General features: G+C 37.4%; 2 protein-coding genes across 3 annotated transcripts; one reads left to right on the top strand and one right to left on the bottom strand.

The window, feature by feature from the left end:
- Positions 1-2,481: 2,481 nt before the first annotated feature.
- LOC116116586 (vacuolar protein sorting-associated protein 26A) lies at positions 2,482-11,739 on the top strand. Of its 2 annotated transcripts, none has more exons than XM_031402647.1 (12): positions 2,482-2,641; positions 2,811-2,865; positions 2,950-3,024; positions 3,300-3,374; positions 3,487-3,559; positions 3,943-3,987; positions 4,273-4,384; positions 6,709-6,775; positions 10,567-10,611; positions 10,865-10,920; positions 11,167-11,342; positions 11,582-11,739. In XM_031402647.1, the coding sequence occupies exons 2-12, from the start codon at positions 2,863-2,865 to the stop codon at positions 11,737-11,739; spliced, it is 885 nt and encodes a 294-aa protein (XP_031258507.1). In that variant the 5' UTR covers positions 2,482-2,641; positions 2,811-2,862. The 2 variants fall into 2 exon arrangements, with proteins under 2 accessions (XP_031258507.1, XP_031258508.1); XM_031402648.1 differs by lacking the exon at positions 6,709-6,775 and adding an exon at positions 4,852-4,918.
- Positions 11,740-13,169: 1,430 nt separating this feature from the next.
- On the bottom strand, positions 13,170-15,431 carry LOC116116694 (rhodanese-like domain-containing protein 14, chloroplastic). Its single transcript, XM_031402742.1, has 6 exons — positions 15,090-15,431; positions 14,895-14,941; positions 14,052-14,144; positions 13,773-13,911; positions 13,586-13,688; positions 13,170-13,439 (listed from the first exon to the last, which is right to left on the bottom strand). Exons 1-6 carry the CDS (start codon positions 15,310-15,312, stop codon positions 13,325-13,327), a joined length of 720 nt encoding a protein of 239 aa, XP_031258602.1. The 5' UTR covers positions 15,313-15,431; the 3' UTR covers positions 13,170-13,324.
- Between the last annotated feature and the right edge of the window lie 331 nt (positions 15,432-15,762).

The following is a 15,762-nucleotide window of genomic DNA, read 5'->3' as shown; positions in this document are numbered from 1 at the left end:
AAGACGTATATGGTTCCTCGTCTTTTGAAAAGAGAAGGATATCATCGATATAAATGAGACATGTATGCAGAAGGGAGCAAAATCTTCGTCATGGCTTTCTGAAACAGAGAAGGAGCGACTTTTAGTCCAAAGGCATGACTGTCCACTGGTAGTGGTGATTGGGTATACAGAAAGCAGTTTTATGACGATCATCAGGATGAATCCAAGTTGCCAAAAGCAGCTTTGAGGTCATTTTGAAAACATTTGCATATGGAGATTTGCAAAAAGAACTTGTCTGGAAGGCAGAGGAAATTTATCATCACGGAGAAAGAAATTCAATGGCTGATAATTGATGACAAGTCTGAGTTTTCCTCTGGCTTGTTCTGCTCGTTTATTGACATAAAAGCTTCACATGCCCATTGAGAGTCTGTGGTTAAAGCATCCCTGAGATAAAAGCTGAGTACATTCTTGTTGGGCGAGACTGAGATGTTCCGGTGACATGCCGGAATGACTAGCTTTAGTGGGATTGATATCTTCGCTCTTGATGAATGGAAGACGGATAAAGAATTCCGATTCTTCCATAATGGATGAGCACATTTAGTGAGAAAATCAGCATGAGAATCTGCGCAAGAACGGAATAAGCTGGTTCTTGATCTGCTCAATGGATTGCCCTCAATCTGGAATAAATTAGGCTGTGTGGTCCAGGATTGGAAAAACATCTTGTAACGAACACCATCAGGAGGATTCTAATTTACTGAGTTTAGAATAAACTAAAACCTAGAACCATGTCTTTGCAGGTAATCGGAACCGAGAACTTTATGAAAGGTGAAACAGCCTGGGAAAATTTGGATTTTAATGGGTTTGCTGATCAGATGAGTAATGAAAGTCTCACTATTAGCAGTGTAGAATATTTCCTGATGAGGTTTCCACTGAGAGGCTGAAAGATCTTAGGATTGATAATAGTACGAGTAGCACCAGTATCAAAGAATGCAATGACTGAAACAGGATTGAGTATTTAGTAGGAAGATCTGAACTTTTGCTGTAGGTATGTGACTGAGAAGGCTAATGAGGGAAGGGATTGGTGCTTGTTGGATATGAGAAATATGACAATCATCTGAATCAGAGTACTCAGTATCAGTGGCTGCAAACGGAAAATGGTTGTCTGAGGTGGGTTGTCATCCATTGAAAACCACTTCAACTCATCATCAGAAAAATCGATATCTGTGAGCTGAGAAAGTTGTTGCAATCATTTTGACTGACTGCTTAGACTTGTTTGGACAATTTTTGGCAAAATGACCCGGCGGTTGCATAAATAACACCGATTAGACCGTTTACCTTTACGTTTCCTTTTGCGAAGAAACTTCGGTTCTGAATCAGCGAAATTTGCGTGAGCGGAGCAGTAGGTGGAGAAACTTGACGCGTCTAGAATGAAACTTCTTCGTAGGACAAGACATGAGCGATGATTTGCACTTGATCTGCAAGTCTGGTCGTTGACAAACCTTTGTCAGCTGTTTAGAACGCTTCATATAATCATCAAAAAATTGTTTTTGAGAACAGAGCTTTTCCAGAGCAAGAATAACAAACTGGTAAATTTCACCAAGAGAAGTGGAGCCAAGTTGTTTGTTCTGGGACTGCATAAGCTTGGTAGCTTCATGACTTAGGGATTCAGGAATTGATGCCAAAAAGGCTTGCTTCATATTAGGATCATCCATACCCCTAAGTATATGATACCTTTTTACCATCTCTTTATAATGCCTGTCAAGATCTTTCTTTTTGAGAGAACAGCATCGCATTTTAAAATATTCTTCTCTGACTTGATTCTCATAAAGATGAGGTAATCCACAGAATTCATCATACATGAGATACAGGGCTTGGTTGATATCTGGCATTTGGATGAACAAATTTTGTCTATACTCCTGAAGACTTATCCACCAATCACGGAGAATGCCTCCAAATCTAGCTGTAAACTGCGTAAGTACAGTAGAGACTTGGGCATTAGGTTTCAGCATCTCAGCTTGTAACCAAGCCTGAAATTCATACATTCGAGTTCTCCATTTGTGTGGAGGAAGATCATCGACAGTAAAAGTGTTGAGCTTTGCTGGAAAAAAAAAAAAAAACTCAACATCCACCATTGGATTGCTGTCATTACTACTCAAGCATCTGACAACACAAACTAAATGAAATAATCAAAACTGTTTAATCTATACAACTGTCAAACTCTTGCTTCAAGCATTTTTAGGGATTTCTCTTAATTTATTCTCTAATGCTAATAATCAATATAAAATTACCTTTTTAACCCTCAAACACCAATTCTAAGCTGACTACAATAGGTTACAGATGGTATTTGACTAATTTAACAAAAGAATTGTGGGGTTAATTGATGAGAACAAGCAAACTTACCACGCACATAAAAGTTTTAGAACAACTAGGGGAGTCTTACAACATATGCCCATTTTCAAATATGCATACAGTCGAATTACCAATTTGTCCTGGTATGACGTGCAATGCACGTGACTACAAGGTGGTCTTCGTTTCAATGTTGATTCCTAAACTAACTGTCAAATTCCACATCGATGAACCCATCGCTTCTGAATCCAAATCTCCACTCTGAGGCGTTCTAGGGTTTCTTTTCTTTCCATCACTTACTGATCAACTCTCTAAGGTATTTGAATTTCTCAATTTTCATTTGATCTCAGTCAATGATTTATAATTTCATATTTAGGGTTTTAATCAATTCAAGTTAGTTGAATCAGAGGATTGATTTAGTTAATTGATGGGACTTCTCTGTCATTTTGTTTCAAATTTAAATTAAAATCTGTGTTCTTTTTCAGGTGGCCTTCAATTCGAGTTGGTTCTGTAATTTGAAGTGAATTGTAAACAGCCATGGTAAGGTCTCGTGACTCTGTCTGCACTCTATATTATTGGCTTGGTTTTTTATTTGGGTATAATATTGATAGTTGAAATTTTCAGAATTACCTTATTGGAGCTTTCAAACCAGCGTGTAATATTTCAATTACGTTTACTGATGGCAAGACTCGCAAGCAGGTAACTTGGCTGTTGTTTTCTTTATAAATTTAGGTGAAATAATGATTATTCACTGTAATGGTAGCATTGATGTCCAAGGATTTTCACTATTTAGTTGTGATTTTTATACTTTTATATAGCTAATATCTCAGGGCATGTGAAGTGTTGGCGTCATTTCATACGGTTGTTGAATACTGACTCTGAATGCTGCACAAAGAACACTGCATTGATATTGATTTATTGTTTTTGTTACACTCTTGTACTGATAAGGTTTTGTTACACCTGAATTTTTGTAGGTTCCACTGAAGAAGGAAAATGGTCAAACTGTTATGGTTCCACTTTTCCAAAGTCAAGAAAACATTTCTGGGAAGGTACTAGATGTGATAGTGTAGTTTGGTGTTAAGAGTGATAGCATACAGATCTTATGGTGTTTGTTATTTGTAACATTTAACCCTTTAAAGATTTCTTTGATTTCATTTCTAGGTTTCCATAGAACCAGTTCAAGGGAAGAAGGTTGAACACAATGGTGTGAAAATTGAGCTGCTTGGTCAGATAGGTGAGTTATTGTTCCCTGGAACTGTTCATTGTGGTAAATTTTGGTAGAAGGGATTATATTCTATTATTGATAATTCTTCACCATGCCTATACTTTATATTATGGACATTTTCTTGTTTTATAAAGTATCTATCTACAGTCTTTTCTAGTTGCTACTATCATTAGTGCTTCTCCTAGCCTTACTTCTGTAGCTGATTTGACTGGGAGATTTTCTGCTAATGGGTGGTGATGGAAACACGTAATTCATTCATTAACTTATTTCAAATATCTGCAGTTTGTTATTTAGACGTTTTGTAGTTGTGATTCATTTGCCTTCTGAACATGCTGTCCTTTCATATATGTTGAATCAAGTTCATAAGATTTTAATTTTATTTCACTTTGCAGAGATGTATTTTGACAGAGGCAACTTTTACGATTTTACTTCACTTGGTAAGTAAACTCTTGCTTTTCATTTGTTTGCTTCTGTTATGACTTATTGTCACTTTTGCAATTATTTGGTTGAGCAATATATTTTGGTTTATTGTTTTTAGCACTTTGTGATAGAGACAGGAAAAATGAACTATGTTTTTTATCTTTTGGTACATTTGCGGTTATATTTATCCTTCTGTTCGTATCTTGAACATCAAAACAAATAAGGAACCTTCTCTACATTCAGTTTTATTTAACTAATTAATTGTGTTTATGCTGGCCATGATATCTATCTTTTGTTTGCAGTACGTGAATTGGATGTTCCTGGAGAAATATATGAAAGAAAAACATATCCCTTTGAGTTTTCTACAGTTGAAATGCCATATGAGACATACAATGGAGTGAATGTGAGGCTAAGGTTTGTTTTCTACTAATCTTTAAAGATTTCAAGGGATATCTTTGTGTGTGTATCCTTTCAAATTATGTTGAACAATGACTTTATATGATGGTTATAAATTGTTGAACAATTCAATCCCACTTCTAGTTCATGTGCTACTATTGAAGCCTATACTTAGAATTACATATGAAGCAATGTGTGCCTAATTGTATTGCTTTCAGCCTTGTACTCAGCCTAATATTACGGACTCATTATGTTACTTGAATGTTGACATGTGAATTGGCTTGTGAAAGGTGGCAGTTTAGGCATACTCTTTTGGTAATTAGGTTGACCTGATAAAAGTTAGAATCCTTGATTATTATTTAGAATGCTTAGAACTTCAGTTTTTCTTCCTTGTTGCGCATTGGTGATTGGCAGCATGGAGATGGTGAATGTGATGTTATAATTGAAAACTCATGTTACAATATTATTTTTATATGCCTTTATAGGTATGTCTTGAAAGTGACTGTCAGCCGTGGTTATGGTGGAAGCATAGTTGAATACCAAGATTTCGTGGTAATACTTTTTGATATCCTCTCTCTGTTAGTGTTCATGATTGATTATCATTGCAATTTTTTCTGAGCACTAATTGACTTTGTTATATTCTGCTAAAAGCATGACTAGAAAATATTAATCGTATGAGTAATACTTTTTCATCTGTGTTGATGTGGTAGTTGAAATAACACCTACCGTGATTGGTGGTGATGGGTAAGAAATAGTGGGGAGAAATTTTTTTGGATAGATGGAAGGGTAGCATTACTCTTTTAGAAGAATACTATTTCATTGATATATTGATATTTTGTTAGGCCACAAATTATTACGAGATATTGCAAGCAAGGTAGGGGGAAGTTGGGTGTGAATAAAGGGAATGGGAATCAGTTAGTGGAGTGTATACGTGTCCTAAGTTGATTGGGACTAGAGTGAGAATCAATTGTGAATATAAGGGAAGGGGTGGTTAATTTGTTAGATTACATGGAGTGCAGCAGGTCCCTTAACAACCTCACAATTCCAGACAAGTTCCCAATCCTAACCATAGATGAGCTCTTGGATGAGTTGGCCGACGTAACCATCTTCTTGAAACAAGATTTGAAGTCCAGTTACCACCAAATCGGGGTTAAGAAGAAAGATATCCCAAAGAAAGCCTTTAGGACCCATGAAGGTCACTATGAATTCTTAGTGATGCCTTTCGGGTTAACCAATGCACCCCCCATCTTCCAAGCCCTTGTGAATTCCATATTTAGACCTGTCCTTCGGAAATTCGTCTTGGTCTCCTTTGATGATATTCTAATATACAGCCCCGACATGGATACCCNTGATTCATTTGCCTTCTGAACATGCTGTCCTTTCATATATGTTGAATCAAGTTCATAAGATTTTAATTTTATTTCACTTTGCAGAGATGTATTTTGACAGAGGCAACTTTTACGATTTTACTTCACTTGGTAAGTAAACTCTTGCTTTTCATTTGTTTGCTTCTGTTATGACTTATTGTCATTTTTGCAATTATTTGGTTGAGCAATATATTTTGGTTTATTGTTTTTAGCACTTTGTGATAGAGACAGGAAAAATGAACTATGTTTTTTATCTTTTGGTACATTTGCGGTTATATTTATCCTTCTGTTCTTATCTTGAACATCAAAACAAATAAGGAACCTTCTCTACATTCAGTTTTATTTAACTAATTAATTGTGTTTATGCTGGCCATGATATCTATCTTTTGTTTGCAGTACGTGAATTGGATGTTCCTGGAGAAATATATGAAAGAAAAACATATCCCTTTGAGTTTTCTACAGTTGAAATGCCATATGAGACATACAATGGAGTGAATGTGAGGCTAAGGTTTGTTTTCTACTAATCTTTAAAGATTTCAAGGGATATCTTTGTGTGTGTATCCTTTCAAATTATGTTGAACAATGACTTTATATGATGGTTATAAATTGTTGAACAATTCAATCCCACTTCTAGTTCATGTGCTACTATTGAAGCCTATACTTAGAATTACATATGAAGCAATGTGTGCCTAATTGTATTGCTTTCAGCCTTGTACTCAGCCTAATATTACGGACTCATTATGTTACTTGAATGTTGACATGTGAATTGGCTTGTGAAAGGTGGCAGTTTAGGCATACTCTTTTGGTAATTAGGTTGACCTGATAAAAGTTAGAATCCTTGATTATTATTTAGAATGCTTAGAACTTCAGTTTTTCTTCCTTGTTGCGCATTGGTGATTGGCAGCATGGAGATGGTGAATGTGATGTTATAATTGAAAACTCATGTTACAATATTATTTTTATATGCCTTTATAGGTATGTCTTGAAAGTGACTGTCAGCCGTGGTTATGGTGGAAGCATAGTTGAATACCAAGATTTCGTGGTAATACTTTTTGATATCCTCTCTCTGTTAGTGTTCATGATTGATTATCATTGCAATTTTTTCTGAGCACTAATTGACTTTGTTATATTCTGCTAAAAGCATGACTAGAAAATATTAATCGTATGAGTAATACTTTTTCATCTGTGTTGATGTGGTAGTTGAAATAACACCTACCGTGATTGGTGGTGATGGGTAAGAAATAGTGGGGAGAAATTTTTTTGGATAGATGGAAGGGTAGCATTACTCTTTTAGAAGAATACTATTTCATTGATATATTGATATTTTGTTAGGCCACAAATTATTACGAGATATTGCAAGCAAGGTAGGGGGAAGTTGGGTGTGAATAAAGGGAATGGGAATCAGTTAGTGGAGTGTATACGTGTCCTAAGTTGATTGGGACTAGAGTGAGAATCAATTGTGAATATAAGGGAAGGGGTGGTTAATTTGTTAGATTACATGGAGTGCAGCAGGTCCCTTAACAACCTCACAATTCCAGACAAGTTCCCAATCCTAACCATAGATGAGCTCTTGGATGAGTTGGCCGACGTAACCATCTTCTTGAAACAAGATTTGAAGTCCAGTTACCACCAAATCGGGGTTAAGAAGAAAGATATCCCAAAGACAGCCTTTAGGACCCATGAAGGTCACTACGAATTCTTAGTGATGCCTTTCGGGTTAACCAATGCACCCCCCATCTTCCAAGCCCTTGTGAATTCCATATTCAGACCTGTCCTTCGGAAATTCGTCTTGGTCTCCTTTGATGATATTCTCATATACAGCCCCGACATGGATACCCACCTAGTTCGCCTTACCATGAGTTAGTGATTAACAGCAAGAAGTGTCTTTTTGGGTAGGAGAAACTTGAGTACTTGGGCCACCTAGTGTCTGCCAAAGGGGTAGAGGCAGATCCCCAGAAAATAGAAGCAATGGTATCCTGGCCCATTCTGACTAATGTTAAGAGTTTGCGAGGGTTCTTGGGACTTATGGGGGTACTACCGATTGTTTTGTGAAGGGATATGGCACCATTGCTCAGCCACTCACCCAGCTCCTGAAAAAAGATTCTTTCACATGGAGTGCAGCAGCCCAAAACTCCTTTAATCAGTTAAAGACAGCCATGACAACAGTTCCAGTTTTTGCAGCCTCCAATTTTGATCTTCCTTTCGAAATCCACACCAATGCTTCAGGCCAAGGACTTGGGGTTGTCCTAGTTCAGCAATGCAGACCTGTAGCTTATTTGAGCAAAGCCTTCTCTCCTCAATCTAGACAGAAGTCCGTTTACGAGAGAGAGCTAATGGCAATCGTGTTCACCGTCTACAAGTGGAGCCACTACTTGGAAGAAAATTCATAATCAAGACTGACCAACGTAGTATTTAGTTTCTTCTTGATCAGCGAATGAAGACGCCAAAGCAACAAAAGTGGATTTCCAAGCTTATGGGTTACACATTTGAGATTCACTATTATCTGGGCAACACTAATCGGGTGGCTGACGCTTCATCACAACACAATGTAGACCTGTAACTTATTTGAGCAAAGCCTTCTCTCCTCAATCTAGACAGAAGTCCGTTTACGAGAGAGAGCTAATGGCAATCGTGTTCACCGTCTACAAGTGGAGCCACTACTTACTTGGAAGAAAATTCATAATCAAGATTGACCAACGCAGTATTTAGTTTCTTTTTGATCAGCGAATGAAGACGCCGGAGCAACAAAAGTGGATTTCCAAGCTTATGGGTTACATATTTGAGATTCACTGTTATCTGGGCAACACTAATCGGGTGGCTGACGCTTTATCACGTTGTGATGAAGTTGGGACATTGCAGGCCCTCTCGGTGGTGCAATTCTCGGAATATGAAGACTTATCCGCTGAAGCCTAGGAAAATCCCAAGCTTCAGAAGGTCATATGAGACCTGATTTTTGACTCAGCTAGCTGGCCAAACTACCAATTACGCTGGGGCTGTCTACTGTGTAAAGGCAGGTTGGTGCTTCCGAAATCTTCTTGCTTCATTCCCAAGTTGCTCCATGAGCCCCACTCCAGCCCTGGTGGTGGCCATTCCGGGTTCTTTCGGACATACAAGAAAGTGGCTGCAGTTGTCTTTTGGGAGGGCATCAAGAGAGATGTCCAAGACTTTGTGAAATCTTTGCATAATCTGTCAAACCAACATTTAGCTTTGAAACCAGTAGGTCTCGTACAGCCCTTACCTATCCTTAACCAGGTTTTTGAAGACTTGTCTATGGATTTCATTGGCGGCTTACCTAGAACTAAGGGCTATGATACCATTCTTGTGGTTGTGGACCGCCTAACTAAGTATAGCCACTTCATTTTACTATCTCATCCCTTTAATGCCAAGGAGGTGGCTGACATATTTGTGAAAGAGGTAGTCAAACTCCACGGGTTTCCCCGATCCATAGTCTCCGATAGAGATAGAGTGTTTATGAGCCAGTTTTGGCAAGAACCATTCAAGGCAGCGGGCACTACTCTGAAATTCAGTTCGGCATATCACCCTCAAACTGATGGCCAAATTGAAGTCGTCAATCGTTGTGTTGAGACTTACCTCCACTGTTTCTGCAGTTCACAACCACGGCAGTGGCCGAGATGGCTCCCTTGGGTTGAGTTTTGGTACAACACCACATACCATAGCTCCACCAGGATGACTCCTTTCCTAGCTCTCTACGGTTGGGATCCTTCCACCCTTCTGAAATTCACCGACAGTCCCTCCCCAGTGGAAGATGTGAACTAACAGTTGATGGAAAGAAACACCATCCTTAAATCAAGGATAACTTGCGGCTTGCTCAAGGGCACATGAAGGCGAATGCCGGTGCCCATCGCCATGATCTCAGTTTCCAGGTTGGCGATTTTGTCTACCTTAAACTCCAACCATATAAGTTTAAATCCCTGGCTACCAAACTCAATGAGAAGCTCAGCCCCCACTTCTGTGGCCCCTTTGAGATACTTGAGAAAATTGGTATGGTTGCCTACAAGTTGGACCTACCTGCCACAGCTCATATCCACCCGTGTCTCCCAACTTAAACAAAGTCTCCATAGTTCGGTCCCCACTCAGCCTCTGCCTCCCTTCCTCACCGAGGACTTGGAGCTCCTAGTTCAACTGGAAGCTGTCCTCTCTTCTTGCACTCTCTTGGATGGGTGGGTCTAAGGAAGTTTTGATTAAGTGGTAGGATCTGCCACTTTTTGAAGCCACCTGGGAATCCTGTGCAGTCATTGACCAGCAGTTTTCTCACTTCCACCTTGAGGACAAGGTGGCACTTCAAGGGGGGGATGAGATATCGCAAGCAAGGTAGGGGGACGTTGGGTGTGAATAAAGGGAATGGGAATTAGTTAGTGGAGTGTATACGTGTCCTAAGTTGATTGGGACTAGAGTGAGAATCAAGTGTGAATGTAAGGGAAGAGTCTTAAGTCGTGAGGGGTGGTTAATTTGTTAAGGAAATAGTGATGGGAGGTCTCTAGCTCCTCGAAATGCTAGAACTCTGATCTTCTTTTATCAGTTGCTTTCATTTTCTCAGTATATGTTAATTTTCTACTTATCAATATAATTCTGGAATATGTCTTATCTGTGGATTGTTTGAATTGTTGTGTGTGCGTGTGTTTGCTTGTTGCTTGCTGGAACAGTAGATTGAGAGGGGTTTGTATCATATTTGCATAAAATCTTAATCCAGGGTGCAATAATAGTGGGAAGATGATAGTGCCTGAAAAAATCATGCTCTTTACATGTATTGTACTTGCTACACTCTTCTAATGTAGCATCTCTAATTTTCTTGATGTCATTTTGATGCACCAGGTTCGCAACTATACCCCAGCTCCATCAATTAACAATAGCATCAAGGTAAATTGCAGGAATTTAGTACCTTTATGAGAATTACATGATGCGAAATCGCATTGCTATCTCAACTCTCTTGTCTAATGTTTGTGGCATGCTTTTTTGAGGTTAAGTAATAAATAGGGCTCTAAAAGTTTCGTTTTACCCTATGATTTAATCTGATTTTAATTTTAATACTACCCATAATTAATTGTCATTTTAGGTTTAATCTTATTAATGTGTCTTTAAAGCCTTATCCCAACTTTAATTCTTTCTACAGATGGAAGTTGGAATTGAAGATTGCCTACACATTGAGTTTGAATACAATAAAAGCAAGTAAGTTGTCTATGTCTTTTGACTAGGGTTTGTTCAGCCTTTTTTAGATTGTTGTGCTCTCTGTCAGTTATCAATCAGTAGTCAGACTTGGACCATACAGTAGCTATGATTGGAAAATTTCAGATGTTTTTTGCAGTTTGTTGAATTACATTGGCATCTGGGGTTGTTTAATCAATCCCAATCCTGCCCTTTTCCCATTGTAGCCTGACTTTGGTGTTATTGCTTATTGGATTTTGGGTTTTACAGGTATCATTTGAAAGATGTTATTATTGGCAAGATATATTTTCTTCTTGTAAGAATTAAAATTAAGAATATGGATCTTGAGATTAGGCGCAGAGAATCAACTGGTTCAGGGGCCAATACACATGTTGAAACTGAGACACTAGCTAAATTTGAGTTGATGGATGGGGCTCCTGTCAGAGGTATGTTTGGAGATCTTCAAGTTTCTTTCGAATTTAAACAAATGTAGGACTAACAGACTCATTGGAAATGGCATCTACTACCATGCTAATTTTCTATATAATGAGAGACTTGAATAGCTAGTTTGTTAGGATGGCCTAGTAAACACTGAATTTAGCTGTGAGAAGTTAATTGTGTCTATGCATCATGCGTTTCAATTGCCAGTGGATGCATTTGCTATAAATTCATTCTTGCTTTACAGGTGAATCAATTCCAATCAGACTGTTTCTTAGCCCTTATGAGTTGACACCAACTCATCGCAATATTAACAACAAATTCAGTGTGAAGTATTACTTGAACCTTGTTCTAGTTGATGAAGAGGACCGTCGGTATTTTAAGCAGCAGGAAATTACAATTTAAAGGCTTCTAGAAACTTCCTAATTAATTATAGCACATGAAATCGGCATTTCATCCTTGTGAGAAGAGAATAGAATATTAACTGCTTCATAAAACCTTGTAAATCTTGAAAGTTGAGGATGCAAATTGCTGGAACGAGGATTGTGGTTCATACAGTGGCTTGTATACTTGCTTGGTCGGTTTTGATTTCTCATATTTCCTGTTATTTTCATGGCTCAGTTGGGATTGGGGGGAGAATTCTGGTTGCTATTTCCCTGGGCTTATTAATGGTCTCTCTTTTGATATTTGATATCATGACTTATCATTGCAACATTATCCCGCATTTGTAAGACTATCTGACTCTTGGTTTCTCCCCCAGAATGCCATGATCACATTCCATTCCTCTTCTTGATTGTTCAGTGTTCCTTTGTTTTTATCTTTTCTTAGTTGTCTGGGACATGGAGATAATTGTATACCATTGTGGAGGATCCTTTATTTGATTTGATTTTTTTTTGGGTACCAGATGTTAATGATCCATTGGAACAATAATTATCTGTGTTTTCTCTGGTATCGTTGTACTTGTTGGTGCTCCTGGAAATTCTATTTTTAATGTGCCTATTAATATGTGCTCTTCTTTTACTTTTGTCTTGCTACTTTGTTAGTAAGGTGTTATAATGGATTTCAAAGTCTCTGGCCAATTTGGGGGGATTGAATATTCACCTGCACCATCTATTAGCTCATGAAATACCCTATCTCTTTATGCTATTTTAATATTCTTGTGCTCTCAAACTCAATAATTGAATGCCCTTCACTCAAGGAGAAAAATCACTTGTTCTGTAATGAAATAAATCCCACCAATTCCTGGCTACAAATTCTGAAGTGATGCAAACTTAAAAGATACCTAGTTATTATAATGAACAATTATGTGGTTATGAAACTAACCATCCTAGCATGATAACATAACAGACTGGAAAAGCTCTCCTTTGCTTGCTATTTGGGATTGAATACCTTCTAACAATTATCCTGTAAGACCAATAACAGACTGGAAAAAGCTGGTCTTTTTTTTGGGTGCAACATATACAAGTTTTCCTGATATTTTCAAGTCGATCTTACATTTTATGTTGTTGAGGGCTACAAATTTGTTTACAGAATATGGGTATGTTATCGCATTTCAAAATTTTAAATGAAATTGAATTTGTTTTTCAAGACGTTTGAGATCATGTCTGGTAAATTTTCTGAAAACAAGACTTGAGAAATGAAAACAATAAAAACATGGCAAGATATTTTTATATTTCACAGATTGTGAATATGATTTGTAAATCCAATATCAAACACATCATTTGATGCTACATTTATGATATTTGCTGGGTAATTAAGCAAATGCTTTCTTTCGGTGCTTCAAAATCAATATATACAAATCTTAAACTCAAATGTGAAAAACAGTACATTGCCTTATGATATGATAAAAACTGAGTCTTGATACAATTAACATTCTCAATCGATGGATAAAGGTGGTGTCAGTCGTCACACAAGTACATTACATTACAATCAGCGTTAAGGGCAAAACTTGAGCTTCTCTGGAAGCAACAGCTTTAAAAGTACTGCTACTTCACTCTTCTGAAGCTGCCGGTAATCCCTCTTTGAACCAAGTGTAAAGCCCCCCTTCTAAGTGGAAGACATTTGTGTAACCATTGAGGACTAGCAAGTAGGCAGCTATCAGTGATCTGCAGTGTTAACCAAAGTTAGTGATAACGTATTCCAGTGTACAAAACCTGTACTAGTCTTAAAGTCACAATTTATTAATGCCGGAATCTATACTGATTGGTTATGTTTCAATAAGATAATTTTATACGGTGAGAGAGACATAAACCTTGATTGTTGGCCTTCAGGGAGACTTTGTGATGGCTTCATTGTGCCCCCGGCTGAGCATGCCACTATTATCTTTGCATCTTTACCTAGTTTTGATTCCACACCTGCGAGCAGACACTGAAGGATTATTTAAAAACACACATGAATGTTGTCAAAAAAATAGAAATATAATTCGGATTCTATTATACTCTGCAAAAACTCTGGGTTCTCTTCTGTGCCAGCAAAGATGCCGAAAAACGCAAATGCAGCACGCCTAGCAATGTCCCATGCTGTCCACTCCTTTATAAGCCTATATATTTGCACATTGATAGCACCTGGAGGATGAGCCTGTATCATCAAAGATAACTTAAAATATCATTCCTTGGTTATTCTTTGTGATGAATAATAAAGTTACTGGGAGAAACCGAAAATTCTGGAATGCATTATGTTCATTTGAGTTCTCTGTTGCTTGTTTTGGGCAGACTTACCTCTTTAAATTCCGCTTCAGGTCGTACATCAAGAATCACAAAGTTATTTTCTTTCTGTAGGCGCAAAGCCTCCTTCACATCAACACTCCTTACCTGCAGAGAAGAAAATTATCAGCAGCTTTTATCTAATGGTGCAGTTTAACTAAGCATCAGCATCAATGATCTGCTTTTTTTTTTTTTTTTTTTCCTTTACTTGACCATATTTGCTCTATGTATGACTTTAACTCATTCTCATTATTTTCACTCGTTCATTCTTATTCTTTGTTACTTTAAATTCTCATACTCTTTCTAAACAAAGCCAAGTGTTTTCACTGAAGCAGCACAAAATGCACCGAGATAGTGATTTTTCAATACTTACCTCTAAAATGTATTAAAAACACTGGCAGCATTAGATTAAGCTACTGTTACTAATTAGGTTAAAAAATGCGGATCTCGAACAGCTTCCAAGATAGCTCAAAATTGTAACGGAGATTATTTCCTGTATATGAATACTCACTCCATTGTATATCAATATTATGTGCTTATGTGAGCGTGTGCAATTTAACTAAGAATCAGCTTCAATGACCCACTTTCTTTTTTCTTTTCCTTTCCTAAACGATATTCACTCTATGTTTGACTTATCTCATTCTTTTCACTCTTTCATTATCAATTCTCTCATTCTTATTCTTTGTTTCTTTAAATTCTCTACTCTTTCCAAAGATGGTAAGTGTTCTCATTGAAGCAGCACAAAATGCACTGAGATGGTGTGTGCACGCACGGGCGTATTATAATCTTTGCATGCAATATTTGATTTAAATTCATGTCTGCAAACAGGATATATATGTTACGTAAAGAGAGCTATACCCTTTTTTGTAGAAGAAACTCCCTCTTAGTCTTCCAATCTTCTTCAGCTAATCCCTCCAAAGAAGACAATACAAAAACCAAGTCAGGGTTAAGCTAGACTATAAGCATACCATACATAAATTCACTAGTTTTCTGCATCAGAAATCAATCTTTTATCTCAAAAATGGAAATGAGAAATCTTATTTAAAATATTACCTGGTGATTTTGCAGGTTTTGTAGCTGCACTTTGGATCTTGAGGCCCCTTGGAACAGTGTGTGAAGACAATCTTCTCCTTGAAGTATATGTAACTGATCTTACTGCCAAGAAACACACAGAGTCTTGATTAGATTTTGAAGCAAATATCAATGGTGAAGATTGGTAATTAGGATATAAAGAAGATGAAGGAGAGTGATGGCTTATTGAAGGAAGAGCAGCCATGTCTAATTTGAAGTGAGTGATCAAATTAGAATTATGTAGTTATGAAGTTATGTTGGGATCTTTTGGGGTGATTTTGTAAGGCAGGGAGTTGTGGGGTAAAGATTTTATGGATCTTTTTTTCTCTCTCTTAAAATCTAAAGTTGTGGTTCATATTATACAAAGTTTGTTCTCAATTGGATTTCTCTCATCCCAATCATTGTTTTCTAGAACTTGGATTATGTTAAATTAATCCATATAAAAAATGTTTCAAGTTTAAGGTGGGTTTATCTGCGGTGCAGAAACCTCATTGACCATTTCACATCTGGGTAAGCTCCCGATTAAGGCTGAAGAGATGATCAGATTACTACTGTCATCTTCTGAGGGAAATTGACTAATTTGACCACATTTTGGGGGATCAAATGAAGAGCTTACCAATTTTTATCTGACCATTCATATATATCTTTACAGTTT

This window comes from Pistacia vera, unplaced genomic scaffold, assembly GCF_008641045.1.
Source record: "Pistacia vera cultivar Batoury unplaced genomic scaffold, PisVer_v2 Contig78, whole genome shotgun sequence".
Classification (NCBI taxonomy): domain Eukaryota; kingdom Viridiplantae; phylum Streptophyta; class Magnoliopsida; order Sapindales; family Anacardiaceae; genus Pistacia; species Pistacia vera.
Note: the sequence above shows the minus strand (reverse complement) of the source record. Positions and strands in the feature narration are given on the sequence as shown.

Coding starts and splice junctions, on each gene's coding strand:
- LOC116116694 (XM_031402742.1), bottom strand. CDS start 15,312: ATGGCTGCTCTTCCTTCAATAAGCCATCACTCTCCTTCATCTTCTTTA. Junction 13,912..14,051: donor CTGAAGCGGAATTTAAAGAG/GTAAGTCTGCCC, acceptor TTGATGATACAG/GCTCATCCTCCAGGTGCTAT. Junction 13,689..13,772: donor GAACCCAGAGTTTTTGCAGA/GTATAATAGAAT, acceptor GTCTGCTCGCAG/GTGTGGAATCAAAACTAGGT.
- LOC116116586 (XM_031402647.1), top strand. Junction 6,776..10,566: donor TTGAATACCAAGATTTCGTG/GTAATACTTTTT, acceptor TTGATGCACCAG/GTTCGCAACTATACCCCAGC. Junction 11,343..11,581: donor GGATGGGGCTCCTGTCAGAG/GTATGTTTGGAG, acceptor CTTGCTTTACAG/GTGAATCAATTCCAATCAGA.